The 15,700-nt window shown below is 35.6% G+C and overlaps 1 protein-coding gene across 1 annotated transcript; it reads left to right on the top strand.

The window, feature by feature from the left end:
- Positions 1-730: 730 nt before the first annotated feature.
- On the top strand, positions 731-10,600 carry LOC147543637 (diacylglycerol O-acyltransferase 1A-like). Its single transcript, XM_086634489.1, has 17 exons — positions 731-1,439; positions 2,994-3,074; positions 3,203-3,276; positions 3,398-3,473; positions 4,106-4,173; positions 4,469-4,592; positions 5,645-5,743; positions 6,517-6,618; positions 6,737-6,873; positions 7,099-7,180; positions 7,293-7,313; positions 8,065-8,127; positions 8,518-8,565; positions 8,816-8,878; positions 9,021-9,074; positions 10,019-10,191; positions 10,267-10,600. The coding sequence occupies exons 1-16, from the start codon at positions 966-968 to the stop codon at positions 10,124-10,126; spliced, it is 1,674 nt and encodes a 557-aa protein (XP_086490615.1). The 5' UTR covers positions 731-965; the 3' UTR covers positions 10,127-10,191; positions 10,267-10,600.
- Positions 10,601-15,700: the final 5,100 nt, after the last annotated feature.

Raw genomic sequence — 15,700 nt, forward strand, 5'->3', positions numbered from 1 at the left:
TCGGGCCGGTCGGGTTCATATCATTCCTCGGGTCAGACCGGTGGGGCTTTGAAATTCTCTAGCCGTTCGGTTCTCGGGCTTAATCAGGCGGGTTATTTTAAAAATCCTAGTGTCAAAACCCCGTCAGATCTTTCGGGTTTCTTGGTATCGGACGACCGAATACCGGATTTTCACCAAAATTTCGAAATATCTCGGTCGAAGTGACCAAACTATTTCAACTTATATGGTACTGAAATTTCCATCTAAACTGAAATTTAATTAAGTTTCTCTTAATTATGTCTTGTCAAAGGGCGGCACCACCGACAACAATATATGTATATGTATATATATATATATATATACTTAAAATATTTAAAAAAATATCAAAGTACATTTAATCTAATTTATACATCATTTCGCTGGCGGATTACTACCATATTTTGTCACCTTGGTGACCACCCCCATACAACTGTTACATACATACATAAAAACATACATGAAAGCATACATACAGTATACATAAGTATTATCGTATAAATGAATGACATTATTAATCGGGTAAATATTAACGGGCGGGCTCGGGCAAGATGCAGGGTAGCACTTCAACACCCGAGCCCCACCCGTCTATTTCATCAGGTCGGTCGGACTAAACTCGCCTTCGAGTTTCGGGTGCCCGTGGACTCTAACAGACTCGAGTACCCCTGACGGATTTCGGGGTTCTAGACTTTTTCCCCAGCCCAAAGGAGAAAACAAAATAAATAAAGTGAAAAAAAAAAATGTCACTTATTCAGGATTTCAGGGTAAGAGTGTCACGATTATTCACCTCCTGTCACCCCGGCACTACCGGATCTAATTCATCAACAACACTCATTCAACTTTTATTTTTCAGCTTCTCTCCCTCTCTCTCTAGAAATATTTTATAATTGTTAATTAAGAGAAGAAGATTTGACAACTCTCTCTCTCTCTTTCTCTCTCTAAAACTTCTCATGGCGATTTCAAACTCGCCTAAAACCTTTGAAACCGAAGTACTAAATCATGAACAACAATTCGATCTTAAATCTTCAATTCGAAGAAGAACAAACGCAACCACTACTGTTATCAATTCAGAAACCGAAGTAGTATCATCATTACCTGATTTATCATCATCTTCTTCTTCTTCTTCTTGGAGATTGAATGATTCTGAAACTGGAAATTTGAATAAATTTTCAACTCAAGAAGATTGTGATAACATAGATAGGAATCAGATCGGGAATGACAGTGATGATGATGATAAGAAGGATAAGAAGGAGAAGTCGAATTTGTTGAAAAGTGTAAAGGATTTTAGTGAGAGAAATGAAAATGATCAAGGTAAAACAACGGATGTTAATGATGGTCCTGTTAATTTTACGTATCGGCCTTCTGCTCCTGCTCACCGACGAGTTAAAGAAAGTCCTCTTAGTTCTGATGCTATTTTTAGACAGGTTAGTACTGATTATTCTCAACCTGGTTTTCATTTCAGAGATCTATTGCCATTTGGCATTTTTAATCTTATTCTTTTGATCTTTTTGAATTGTTTATTTTTTGGAATTGATTAAACTGAATCTAGAATTACTTCAAAATAAATGTTGCCTCTTGATGCAATGGTATTTGATAGAAATTTTTCCCTGAAATTTTGTTCTGAGAAAAAAAATTCCCACCTTTAATGATAAGGAGCTTGAGATGAAAACAAACCAAACATCAAGGATGGGTGCAGCTGAATTGTGCATTTGCATGATGCCATTGCTTTGAATTTGGGTTAGTTGATGGATTGGAGTTACATATAGTTGTTAAATTTGTGGTCTTTCAACTCAAACCCAATGGGTAATGAGTGACCTAGACAATGTATTCTTGTTTAGTAGAGTATTCATTTCCAATGTGAACTGTTCTCACACGCCCCCTCACCTGTGGTGCTTTTTGAGCCTAATACATGGGGTTTTTTCCTTCCCGGTGACGTGGAGCACATGTGGTTTTTAAACCTATCACGTGTGGTCCTAGCTCTGATACCATGTTAAACTTGTGGTCATTTAACTCAAGCCCAATTGGCAATGAGTGGAGAGGACCTAAACATTATTTTCTTAGTTATTATAGTACCCATTTCCAATGTGCGACTATTCTCACAACAGTGAGAAAGATATCATTTGGTCATTGTTGATAGTATGAATGGCAGCTTACTTAATGTAATAGATATCTCAAGCTCTAAGTTACACTCTCCCATCACAGAGTGCCTCTTTCTTGAAAGCTGAAAATACTGCAACATGATGCACTATGTATAATGAGAAGAAGAAAAATATTTAATTCAGTTACATTAACTTTCACGATTTGGTGAACGATTTGATTGGAGAGCAAAGATAGAATCTTTAATGACAAAGAAAACACAGTGGATAGAAATGATTGTGATGGTGAAGTATTTTCTGCACTTATGGGGCTCTTGCACATTGGCTTTCAGGAACATCTCAGGGGATTATTAGGTAGACATTGTTGAAGAGATCTAGAAGTCTCTGGATGTTTTCTTGTTACACCCACATGTCCTTGGTGGAAACATATTTATTTGTCTCTCTTCAGAGTAACATTATTCGTACTACCGTCCTTTATTGGTCTAAAGCTAGATATCCAGCGTCAGTTAGAAGACCAGATTGTTAATTTATATCTCTTTGTACCTTTGATATTTCACCTGGAACAAGTACTAATGGAGTCTTTGTCTTTTTCTCCTCCTCTACCTTCTTTTAACATTAGAAAACATATAATAATGCCTTACTTGATTACTTGTTCGGTATAATGTGTTCTGTAGCTGTTAAGTCTCAGCTGTACCGCCATAGTGTTGGGTATCCCCAAGGCCAGGTCTGGAATGAACAAGAATAATTGATAATTTTACTATGTTTTTGTAACATATGGATGTTAGATTGTGCAGCCTATCTAGGCTCTAGCATTCTTTAATGCATTAGTTGGTACTTGGACTGTGTGATATGTTAACCCACATGTTTGATATTTTATGACAGAGTCATGCTGGTCTCTTCAACCTATGTATCGTCGTGCTTGTTGCCGTAAACAGCAGACTTATCATTGAGAATTTAATGAAGGTTTGGCCCTTCTTCATCACAGTATTTCCAGCTGACCAGTCATTCTGATGCCGATTTTTGTAAATGTCCTCTGTAATAGGAATATCTTGCTCCAGTTTGACACGATTAATTGTCGATTTCATTTGCAGTATGGATTATTAATCAGATACGGCTTCTGGTTCAGCTCAAGATCACTCAGAGATTGGCCACTTTTTATGTCTTGGTAAACTGTTTCAAGGACATTAAATTCTAGAACATATTATTTATCTGTTAAGTGTTGAACAGTTGAAGAATGCATTTACCTAACATGAAATGTGCTCCACCTTGTCTTTATTGAAATGTAGTCTCACTTTACCAATTTTCCCTCTTGGTGCTTTCCTGGTTGAGAAATTGGCACAGCGTCAGTGTATTTCGGAACAAGTAAGTGATTTTACTGTGTTGTGATCCTTTTATCGATTATGTCTACTTTATTTACCTAGAGATGTGAGACAGATATTTGTTTGGAGCGGACTGAAACTAATAATGACATTGGGCTTCCTAGAGTGCCCTTAGTTTGGTGATTGGTTCAATCTCTCTCTCAACTGGTCAGAACATACAGCTTAGTGGCACTTGGGTAGTCCAGATTAATGATGATTATGCCTTACTTTGCAAAATACCCTGCACAAGTCATGGCATCCCTATTGTTGTCTGGACTCTAAATCTAGATTTAATTGTCTACACCATGGATCTCACTGTGCTTGTCCCTAAACTGCTTAGGAAAGTCTTGCTGAAACAGTGGATATGTACTTTAACTGGTATATTAATGATATTCCTCCATAAATGTTGACTCTCTAATTTCTCATCTCAATTTAGTTAAACAGTTCATGTTGCCATGTGTGAGAGCGCTTGCTAAGTGTTTAGTCTATAAAATAAGTTCTACATGTGCTTCATCCATGAAAGATACGGAAGCATCCATCCAAGCACCTCTGCGATAAAAAAAAGTACGCTGTCAACGGAAGGTACTACCGACTTAGTAATACTGGCCCGTAACCATCTATTTCTGTCTGTTGCAGGTTATCATTTCTTTTCATGTGTTGATCACGTCAGGATCAATCTTGTATCCAGTTATTATGATTCTCAGGTGACTGCTCTCTTCTTTCCATTTTTTGACTTCGCGACTTATGCTTTGACCCCTACAATAAATCATATTTTAGGGTTGACTCCTGTTTTATAAAATCTCTGGTGTTCACTCTATATTTGTCTCCATAAAACAATGAGTAGTAAGTATTGCTGGAGTATAGATGTCTTATGTAATAATGTATTTAATATATTTCTTTCGGTTCTACTTCTCCGAGTTATCTCATTTTCTAGTGTGAGCATAGGAACATTAGTTCATTTCTGTATTTTCTTCTATTAATGATTTGAGAATTGTGCAGCTTTGATTCTGCTGTTCTATCTGGGATCACACTAATGCTCTTCGCTTGCATTGTGTGGTTGAAGTTGGTGTCTTATGCACATGTAAATTATGATATGAGAACACTCGCCAAGTCACCTGATAAGGTCCGCATCCATGAAACCTTTGGATGGATATAATTAAATTCTGTGGAATGACAAACTTTATATTAACTTTCTTTTCTGCTATATTGTCAAATGATTTAGTTACGGTATATTTTGGGAGATAAAACCGTGAACCATGCCGACTTGTGGTCAGCTAATTAAGCTTCTTCATGTTTAAATTATGTTAGTCTGTTTGTACGTGTATACCAATCAAATACCCTACTGCGAAAATTAGCTGCTTGAAGTGGTCGTGTAGAGCAGAAATATGAAATTGTACCTTGAGGCTATTAGATATACTCAATAATAGTCACATAATCATTCTAGAGAAGGATCTGCATTTACAGTAAGACACTAATTATTGAACCAAAAGAGGACAGACAACCAAAAGAAATATATTGTTTGGTCTAACGTCATGTGAAGGGGAAAAGCCAGGACAATACTGATATAGAGAAGAACTGCTCTATGAACATGCATGTTTAAGTATCCTGTGTAGAATAGAGTGACTTACTGATATTTTAGATAAGTAGCATATCATTACTATGAATGAAATTGGATAATTCATACTTCACGTTTTGAGTGGCGTCCTAACGAGTCTATTTTGTAAGGAACATCAGACTCTACACCGTTTTGCCATTTACTTCATTCTTGATGTACATGTGAAATATAGATTTTCTTACTTGTATGATATATTAAACTGGTTCTAAGATAGCATGAGATATTCAAACTTTAAAAAAAAAACCTTTGAAACAACGAGAGGTGATCCAAAAGAACCATCTAAGCCATTAAGTCCAAAAGCTCCATTGAATCGCCTTTGAGAGTGTTTGGGATATATACTGCTTACTTCACTAAATAAATTAAATGTCTGAAAATTGTTCTTTGATGTTTCAGTTTTTGTTTATTAATTGGACAAGTACTAAAATCTAAACCATTTTGCTTTCTCAAATTCAGCTAGTCTACATTTTTGCAGAACATATGTCTAACACAACTTTGGACCAGGATTTGGATTCCTTCCATGGAAATAATATTTTTGTTTGCTGTTGTTGTGGTGATTTTAGGAGAATGTTGTATCTAACTCCGGGAATATGGATTACAGTTATGATGTTAGCTTCAAGAGTTTGGTATACTTTATGTTGGCTCCAACTTTGTGTTTCCAGGTAATCTTGACTTTTTCTAACAAAGTGAGGTCTTATCTTATAGCTTGTGCTAGCAATGACGCGTTAATTATATTTTTCTTAACGTTCTATATTTCTAATTGGAATGTTAACTGAAAAAGGTTGCACAAACATAAAAAATAATGAAGCTCCAATGCTTGTAGGCAGCTGGTAGGGCATTTAAGATAAATTGTTTCATCATCATCACATCACCATAACTATGCAGCGGCATGATAAATACTAAATAGAATACTGGTCATACATTTACTAATTGCTATTTCTAGGTAAGAAAAGATTGAAGAATTTGATTGGTAGCTATGATAATTGATTACCTATCTTTCAATATTTCCTCATGACCTTTATTCATATGATGTTTATACTTCTTGAGATTCAATAACCAACCAATTACTGGACAAAATTTAGCCGAGTAAATATTAAGTTAGGTCATCTAGTTGATATGGTTTTGGATTATAAAACTCAATTCCTTTTTCATATAACTTTTCTTTTAGAAAGTAAACATGTTTTCACTGTTCTTTATCCATGGTTAATTTCTTCTAAGCTGCCCTCTTATTTGGGGTTTTTCTTCACCCTAATCGGAGAACTTTGACTCCTTAAATGGTAACCTTAGCCTGAAGATTTTCTCGTTTCCCATTCTGAAATAAATGGTTGATATTTGCATATTGTACGTTACGTTTTTCTTTCCTTCTAGAACATCAAGAAGGTCATATATCTACGTGTTTCTTTTGATCTTCATATTGCTTTAATATTACTTGTAGCCAAGCTACCCTCGTACTACATGCATTCGAAAGGGTTGCGTGATACGTCAACTTATTAAATTGGTAATATTTACAGGAGTAATGGGCTTTATCATAGAGCAAGTAAGTTAATTTCGAAACTACGAATTTTTCTTTTCTGATTGGTAGTTTTAGATTTTTTCAAGTGACTAAGGGAACATTTCCGAAAACCTAAAGTAGGATGTCAAAAACGATTTTGCAGTATATCAACCCAATTGTTCAAAATTCTCAACATCCTCTGAAAGGAAACTTACTAAATGCTATTGAGAGGGTGTTGAAGCTATCTGTTCCGACACTATATGTGTGGCTTTGCATGTTCTACTGCTTTTTCCACCTCTGGTACGTCTTCGTTTGTCTTCTTTACTGAAGTAATCATTTGAGCTTCTTTTGATATATGATGGTAGATTACAGTCAATTACTTAGCTATTTCACTTTTTTTACTTTCTGTGATATGAACCAGAGTGTCGTTCTTGGCTTTCCTTGTGACAACCTCTTTACTAATAAATTTGCTTATATGTTGAAAATTGAATTTCATGACATTTACGTAATAAGTTAATAATATAGGTTAAATATTCTCGCTGAGCTCCTTTGTTTTGGGGATCGAGAATTTTATAAAGACTGGTGGAATGCAAAAACTGTTGAGGAGGTTGGTTTCTTTTATGAAAAATCTTTTTAAATGTGGTTTCAACTATGCTATATCTATAATTTCTGATACTACTTTATTTTGTTACATGTTCCTTTTCTCTGGCTGTTTTCAGTACTGGAGAATGTGGAATATGGTAAGTCTCTTATCTCTCTCTAAATTCGTTGTAATGATTGACGGAATCCCACGTCGCAGAAAAGAGGGTTGCTTCCAACTGGTGTTTTTAGCCTGACAAGATGCAATATAATCACAATTACTAAAGCACATTCATGCAATCATAACAAGATTACCGTAATTTTAACCAGAATATGTTTCCCATATCTTGATATAAACACCCATTTTATTCATTCACCCCATAAAAGCACTGACGAGGAACTTTGCACGGAATCCATTGGAATAGTTTTGTTCACCCATCAAATAGATCTAGAACAGGGCTATAAGAAATGAACGATAAAATGGTTAATTGATTCTCTAAGAGTTATGTTTGACACTGCTTTTGTGGCATAAATGGAGCTCAAGACCTCAACCTACTTTGACAGGAAGAGGCATAGCACAGTTGGGGCCTGGTCAGGAAGCTTAGAGAAGGATGTGACTTATAAACATGCACAGTCAAATACATCTCCCAGCTTTTTATTCTGGCCACTACATTTACGTCACTGTTTAGGCAACCTAACCTACCCTTGGAGCATTAAAATTCTTCCAATTCCATGGGAGGTTGTGCTACCTCTAATTAATACTGTAGGAAGTTTCATTTGATGATGGGATAATATCAATGAGTTCAACTTATCATAAAGAAACTGGTTTCGGTGGTGTTATATATACTGTAATTTAGTAACATCAGCTAATTGGAAGAAATTCACTAATGAAATCCTTATTGATTTTCACAGCCTGTTCATAAATGGATGGTCCGTCATGTCTATTTTCCATGCTTAAGGAATGGAATACCAAAGGTAATTTCCTTTTCTCTTGGTACTGGAATTGTTCTTTTGAATAATTCCTATATATATGTATATATATATATATATATATATATATATTTGTCCTGCATTTAAAATTTTCTTATTCTGGTTGAACATACTTAACTTATAATTTATAACATCACGAGTATCTATTATGTAATTTCAACTTTATAATGTTAAGATATCCTTGTGAAGTTCACCATAAGTATTTGGTACTGCACACATACTTTACGTGATTGACCATGATTTAGAGCAATACACCTACTATACTCATTTAGTTTATCAAATTGACAGGTCCATTTTACCTCTGAATGGTAATTGGTAGTTATCGAAGTTTTGTATATGACAACTATTGAGGGTTTTATTTGGTTTTGAAATCAGGGGGTCGCCATTGTGATTGCCTTCTTCGTTTCTGCTATATTCCATGAGGTATTTTGCGCTTTTGTATTTATATCTTTTGTTTCTCTTTTTCTTTTGAAGTAAAAAATCAATGATATTGTGTAATACATGAAATATGCACGTATCTGGTCTCAATGTTTGATTCTTTTTCTCTTCTCTTTCTTTCTCTCTTATACACCCGTTAATGCCCACAGTTAGGGCTTTGTGACTTTTGTTCCATAACTTCCACCCAATTCTTCATGTTTCACTTCTTTCTGTTGTTCCTTTGTATTGTAAACAGTTATGTATAGGTGTCCCCTGCCACATGGTCAAGTTTTGGGCTTTTATAGGAATAATGTTTCAGGTAACGTCTTTCATTTTCCTCTCAATTGTAACTCAGTTTATTTTTGTCCTTAGACTTCTATAAGTCACGACCAGTTAGTAATCGCAAAGCTGTAAATTACTTCGTGGTATATGTAACCCCTAAGAATGTCATCTGTGAACAGGTTCCTTTGGTTATACTCACAAATTACCTCCAAAATAAATTCAGAAACAACATGGTAAGTTACTTCTTTCCCACAAAGCATACAGTTTTTTCTCAAACTAAATTCCATTGCTTAATATCTTAATATAGTTAATAACGCAAAGAAATGCACCATGATATACATGTTTTTAGTACATCTACAATGAAGCATTAGGTTGTTATCGATCTAATTGGTCTAGGTTCTTTTATCATCCCCATTAAAGGTCGGAGAGTAGTAGAGGATATTTTTTCTGTTAAACTTAGAGTTCCTTTATTTTTACTTAAAGATGATGAAAGTTTATTAAGAAAGGAAGAACAGTGAAGGATTTTAGGAAAAAACAAGATATGTAGATGCAATGAATTTGTACCTCTTGAGTTGTGTTAGGATAATGCTACTCAGACTCCCAAAGTACAGACAAAGTCAAGAAAGTAGGCACTATTTGGTTAAAGATTTGTAAATCACTTTTATTTTGGTAAAGGTGAATAAAACCCACACCCTCAAAACGCTTACATTCTTGACTTTGTCTGTACTTTGGGAGTCTGAGTAGCATTATCCGTTGTGTTATGATAGTCGGACATTGCTTGGAGGAACGGGCAGAGCCTGAGCTATATGTGCAATACCAGTAGGGTGGGCACTGATAGGAACAAAACCCCGGGCCTGCGGTGGTGTCTAATTGAGGACGATGTAGCACAGGTGGTTATAGGGTTTGGCTCTCAAGCACGGAACACCACCCATTGCCTTATCTCTTGGCAATACCCCATTTTTATTTCTAGTTTACGTTAATAAACAGTAATATAGCCATTGCTTACTCGTCAATTCTAACGGAAATAGCTCTAGAGTAGTTTAAATTGTTGCTAGTGTGTTACTGGAATAGTTGTAAAATCCAACTAAATTTTCATCCACTTTATCATCTTTCATGTCTCAGTTATTTTTCGTCAAAAATTCAAACAAATAAAACTTGTATTTATGATACTCGACAGGTTGGAAACATGATCTTCTGGTTATTTTTCTCCATTTTTGGACAACCGATGTGTCTTCTTCTTTATTATCACGACTCAATGAATCAGAAAATGAAAATAGACGAGTAAACTTCTAAAACTGCAGAGGACAATAATTTGTCATGTTCGAAGGAAGATTCTAAAATGAAATTCGGGTACGTATATTATATATCTTTTGTTTCTCTAGTAATGATGCAGTTTTCGCATTATTCATAATCTTCTTTGTGCAGCTATGAATTGTACTTACGACTTACGAGGTTGATACTAGCTAACCGTGTTTTACAACTGAGGCATTGATATCTAGTGTGGATTTGACTAACTCTGACAGAACAATGGCATTTGTTGATGTATGAATTGAACTGTCTGTAATCATCGGGATCTTTTTTGTTTCGTTTTGCCTTCGCCTGCTGGCAGTTGTAAAATTCTGAATGATTTTGACACAACTTTTTCATGTTTATCTGCCCGCTTATCGGTTTTGTTCTCTTGATAATTGAGTGTAAAAATGTTACTGTGAATAATACTCTGGGCTCGGACTATGTTATTGGGCTTGCGAGTTTGAGTGTTGATTGAGGCCCAAATTTAGTAGACGCATCTCCTGCTAGATCTTCTATTTAACATATCTAATATCCCACCAAACTTATTCTTACACTTAACTTACACCTGTGACCTGTTTCGAGAGTTATCATCAATGTGATTTTGTCTGATTTTTGGGTGAGATTACAAATTTTAATGTTCACATTTTGATAGCAGAGATATGAAGTTCAAAGACCATGAATGTGGATTAGAAGGTCATCTTTTTCCCCTTTTCTCTTGATTACTTGTTGTCATTTTTGGGACGATTCAATTTAAAAGGAATTGGAAAGTTAAGTTGAAAATTAACCCCATTATTCGAACTTCACTTATAATATTTATCTTAATATATTTCTTAGTAACAGAAAATGTTTGGAAATTTTTAGGCTGTTAGGTGTCGGAAAATGAAATGTGATTTACAACTTACGAGGACTAACATTTTGAAATGGTGTTTGTGTGCCGGAGTGCACCGGGAGGCATGTTACCATAGGGAATGATGTTTGTCAAGGGAGAATTACAAATCTAAGTTGGTCTATAGGAAGTTTTTATTTTCTTGAGATTCTGCATTATATTTATTTAGAAGTTGTTAATTCGAATTTGATAGGTTAAAAAAAACCCTAATAATAAAGGGGAACTAGTAGTTGTTTAATTCGTTGAGTTTTATCATTAAACTTCAGTAGTTTTATACTCTTTATAAAATAAAATCATTTTCTAAGTTTTGGACGTACATGTAAAGCTGCCGTATTTAGGAATTTATCTACATGGTGGAGTAGGAAAAATAAAGAAAGTGCATGCTCCTGTTGGGTTGCATAGTTGCCTTCTGCGATGTATTTCCAAGGTTTTTTGCATCAAGATGCAATTTGGCATCAAGTGTTATAATTTCTCTGAGTAATATTTACTATCGCAAATTCAAGTTTTGTCAGATTCGATATATTAATAAAAAAATAAAATAATATATCTTACCGATTAGTTCCTGCGAAGGCTATAAAGTTATACAGTAATCCCTTACTTATTGGCCAGTACGAAAATGAATTGTGTAACAAAAAACATTCACTTTTTTGAGTTTTGTGTTGCGCTATTTAGGGTTTTATCTAGATGGTGGAATAGGAAAACAAAGAAAAGTGTAAGCTCTTGTGGGGTTGCATAATTGGCTTCTGCGATCTTATTTTCAAAGTGTTTTGCATCAAGATGCATTTTGACATCGAGTGTATAATTTTTCCAATAATATCTACTGTTTCAAATTTAAGTTTCGTTAGATTCGATATATTTATTGAAAATAAAATAATTTATTAGTTCATGCCAAGTCCATAGTTATACTGTTATCCCTTACTCAACATTGGTCAGTACAAAAATGAATTGTGTAACAAGAAACGATCATTTTTGTGAAGACCCATGATAATAACGTGTAACAAAATAATCTCAATTCGATCTTGATTCATGGAATACCTTGTATCCCTTTCACCTTGATTCATGGAATACCTTATACCCCTTTCACTAATCTCAAGTTACACACACATATTCTAACAAAAAAAAAAAGTTACACCCGTATATAATCTCAATTGAGAAGACAACAGAAATAGAAAGGAAAAAGAAATGGATTAATTCCCTTTTGGCCCCCGATTTGTGACCAACTCGCTGTTTTGGCCCCAAAAAATTTCTAAATTGACCCCAAATTTTTTTCAACCTCCCAATTCTACTCCCATGACATTTCTGTAATTATTTTTTTCTTTTTCTTTGTCTACCTCATCTAACAATTACCACATCACCTCTGTCCACCTCACCCTTCTCCTCCGGCGAAAGGTTGCCGGCCGGAATAAAAAATTCCGGCCGGCCACCTTTACCAAAAACAAAAATTCTTCCTTTCTCTCTCTTCTTCTTCGACTCTCTCTCTTCTTTTCCCTCAATCTCTCTCTCTCTAAGCTCCCCTTCGCCGACAGAAATTTCGGCGAAGGGGACAAAGGTGACAAGGGTTTCCAGATCTGGAAGCCCTTTGTGAAGACGAAGGGTTTTCAGACCGGAAACCCTCATGGACGAAGGGTTTCCGATCTGGAATTCCTCTTTAGACTGATTCTTCTTCTTCTTCTTCTTCTCCACTTGGTTTTCCTAATTATTTAATTGTTTACCTTCATCCATGTAGAATTCCTCCTCTAACTTTACCTCCCAATATATATATATCAACAATTCAATTTACCATCAAATAAAGTGCGTGCATCATTCAGTTGCATGAGATATAAAATGCTTGTATTTAACTCATGCGTTGTTAATTCATCCGCACGGATAGACATACGTTCAGTTCTGTAAGAAAACCCTCTTTGCTCTATTTTATTTCAATCAAAAGTTTTCAATTACATTATTCAGCTTTTATACTTCATAAAAAAGAGAAAACAGAAACTACAAAAATAACAAAAAAATAGTTTGTTATGGAGTTAGTTGAGTAACTAACTTCTAATCTTGTTGCAGGTTGCCTGTAGAAAAATCTTCAAGAGTCTTGTGGCTGCCTTTAGTACTTCGACTGTAGTCAATATAGTTTGACTGTTGTGAGTGTCTTTAGATACAGACTTGGGTCATGTTTGTTATTTATGCCCTAAGTATAAAAGGGATGGAAACCCTAACTTTCTCTTACAGCCTAATCGAAAATCCCCAATTCTTGTGATTCCTGTCTTCACCGAAACCCTAGATTTACAGCCCCCCTCAAACAGATGATGAAGATTTGTGAATCATCAGTTTGTTTCGAAAGTAATCGAATAGATCTAGTGGAATACCTTTAGTGAAGATGTCTGCAATCTGTTCCTTTGTTGGAAGATGATGAATGACAATGGTTCCATTCGAAACCAAATCCCTAACATAGTGGTAATCAACCTCTATATGTTTCGTTCTCGCATGGAAGATGGGATTCGAAGCAAGAAACTTCGCACTGATGTTATCACAGTAAAGTATGAAGGGTTTCTTCAAGGGAAAACCGAGTTCATCCATGAGGTAAGATACCCATACCATCTCTGTTGCAGTATTTGATAAGGATTTATACTCAGCTTCGGTTGAGGACTTTGAAACTGTTGCCTGTTTCTTCGAGCTCCATGAGATTAGACTTGAACCAAGAAATAAACAGTAGCCTCCTGTTGATTTTCTCGAGTCAGGGCAACCAGCCCAGTCTGAGTCTGAATATGCTTTTAGAGATGTTAAATCTCCTTTTTCCATCTTAATACCAGAACCCATTGTCCCTTTAATGTATCTGAGTATCTTTTTAACAAGTACTAAGTGAGATGTTGTTGGTTTGTGCATGAACTGTGCTGAGTAATTTACTCCAAATGATATGTCTGGCCGAGTTAAAGTGAGATACTGTAAGGCACCAACCAAGCTTCTAAACTCTGTTGGATTGGATAGCTCATCACCCTCTGTAAGTGAAACTCTTTGACCAGTAGACACTGGCACCTTTGATGGCTTTGAATCCAATAGTTTTGCTCTCTGTAGTAGCTGTAAGGCATATTTGTTTTGAGTTAGAAGCATATTCTTCTGTATTGGGTCATAAGATACCTCAATACCTAGAAAATAAGACAAGGAACCCAAGTCTTTCATCTTGAAAGCCACACTTAAATCCTTGATCAGTGAATCAATATGAGTAATTGAGCTGCCTGTGAGGATGATATCATCCACATATAATAATAGAATTAAAGTCCCTGATGAGAAATGATAGACAAACATTGAATGGTCTGTCCTGCTTTTATGAAACCCATATTGATAAAGGAAAGAGGCAAACTTGTTGAACCAGGCCCTAGGAGCTTGTTTCAACCCATATAGAGCTTTGTGGAGATGACAAACATATGTCTCTTTGCCTGTTTTTGCAAATCCTGGTGGCTGAATCATATAGACATTTTCATCTAGAATGCCATGTAAAAAGGCATTTGACACATCAAGTTGCTTTATGGGCCATGAATTTGTTACTGCAATTGTGAGTACAACCCTAATAATGTTTGCTTTGACCACTGGGCTGAAAGTTTCATCATAGTCAATCCCTTCTTGTTGGTGAAAACCCTTAGCCACAAGTCTGGCTTTGTACCTTTCAATGGTACCATCACTCTTCTGTTTGAGCTTGAAGACCCATTTGCAGCCAAGTACATTCATATTTTTGTCATATGGGACCAAAGACCATGTCTCATTATCTAATAAAGCTTGATATTCATCATTCATAGCCTTTGTCCATTCACTATGTTTAGCAGCTTCCTTATAAGACCTTGGTTCAGTAGGTAACTCTAGAATGGACAAATAGGCAACATCTAAAGTGTGAGATGATGTATAATGAGCCACAAAGTCTGATGGTAGTTGCGTACTCTTGATAATACCATTTCTGCCCCTAGTTATAATCTGATTAGTCTGTTGAATAGACATTGGAACAGGAGATGTTGCTGGTGTACTAATATGGTTATTAGAAATGCCCAAGTCTCTTGAACCATACTCTCTAGGATCTGAATTAGCTGGTGAACTATTGATAGGTGTCCCTAATTCAGTAGAGATAAGTTGTCTATTTGATATAGATGGCAGAGGTAAGCTAACATGTGAGTGCTCATTCTGATCACCACTAGACATGTGCTGTTGGATGTTGGAATATGGAAAGTTTCCTTCATCAAAAGTAACATGTCTAGAAATATAGACCCTCTTGGATATAGGTTCATAGCACTTGTACCCTTTGTGTTCATTGTTATATCCTAAAAACACACATTGAAGGCTTTTGGGACTTAACTTGTCTTTTCTAAGTACTCCCAAGTGTGGAAAACAAGCACAGCCAAAAATCTTAAAGTGGGAGTAATTGGGAGCAATATGAAAAAGAACTTCATATGGTGATAACCCTTGAAGTGTTTTAGTAGGTATTCTGTTAATGATGTATGCTGCTGTATTGAAGGCATCAAACCATAAGAATTTAGGTAGAGAACAATGAAAAGATAGAGTATTACCTAGTTCTGTGATATGTCTATGCTTTCTCTCTGCCTTCCCATTTTGTTGTGGTGTATAGGGACATGAACTCCTGAAAATAATGCCATTCTTGTCCAAAAAACTTCTGAACTCCCCTTTCATGAGTTCTGGAGCACCATCAGATTGAAA

This window comes from Eschscholzia californica, unplaced genomic scaffold (genome assembly GCF_041429995.1).
Source record: "Eschscholzia californica isolate CP2 unplaced genomic scaffold, dmEscCali1.0.p SCAF_4, whole genome shotgun sequence".
Classification (NCBI taxonomy): Eukaryota; Viridiplantae; Streptophyta; class Magnoliopsida; order Ranunculales; family Papaveraceae; genus Eschscholzia; species Eschscholzia californica.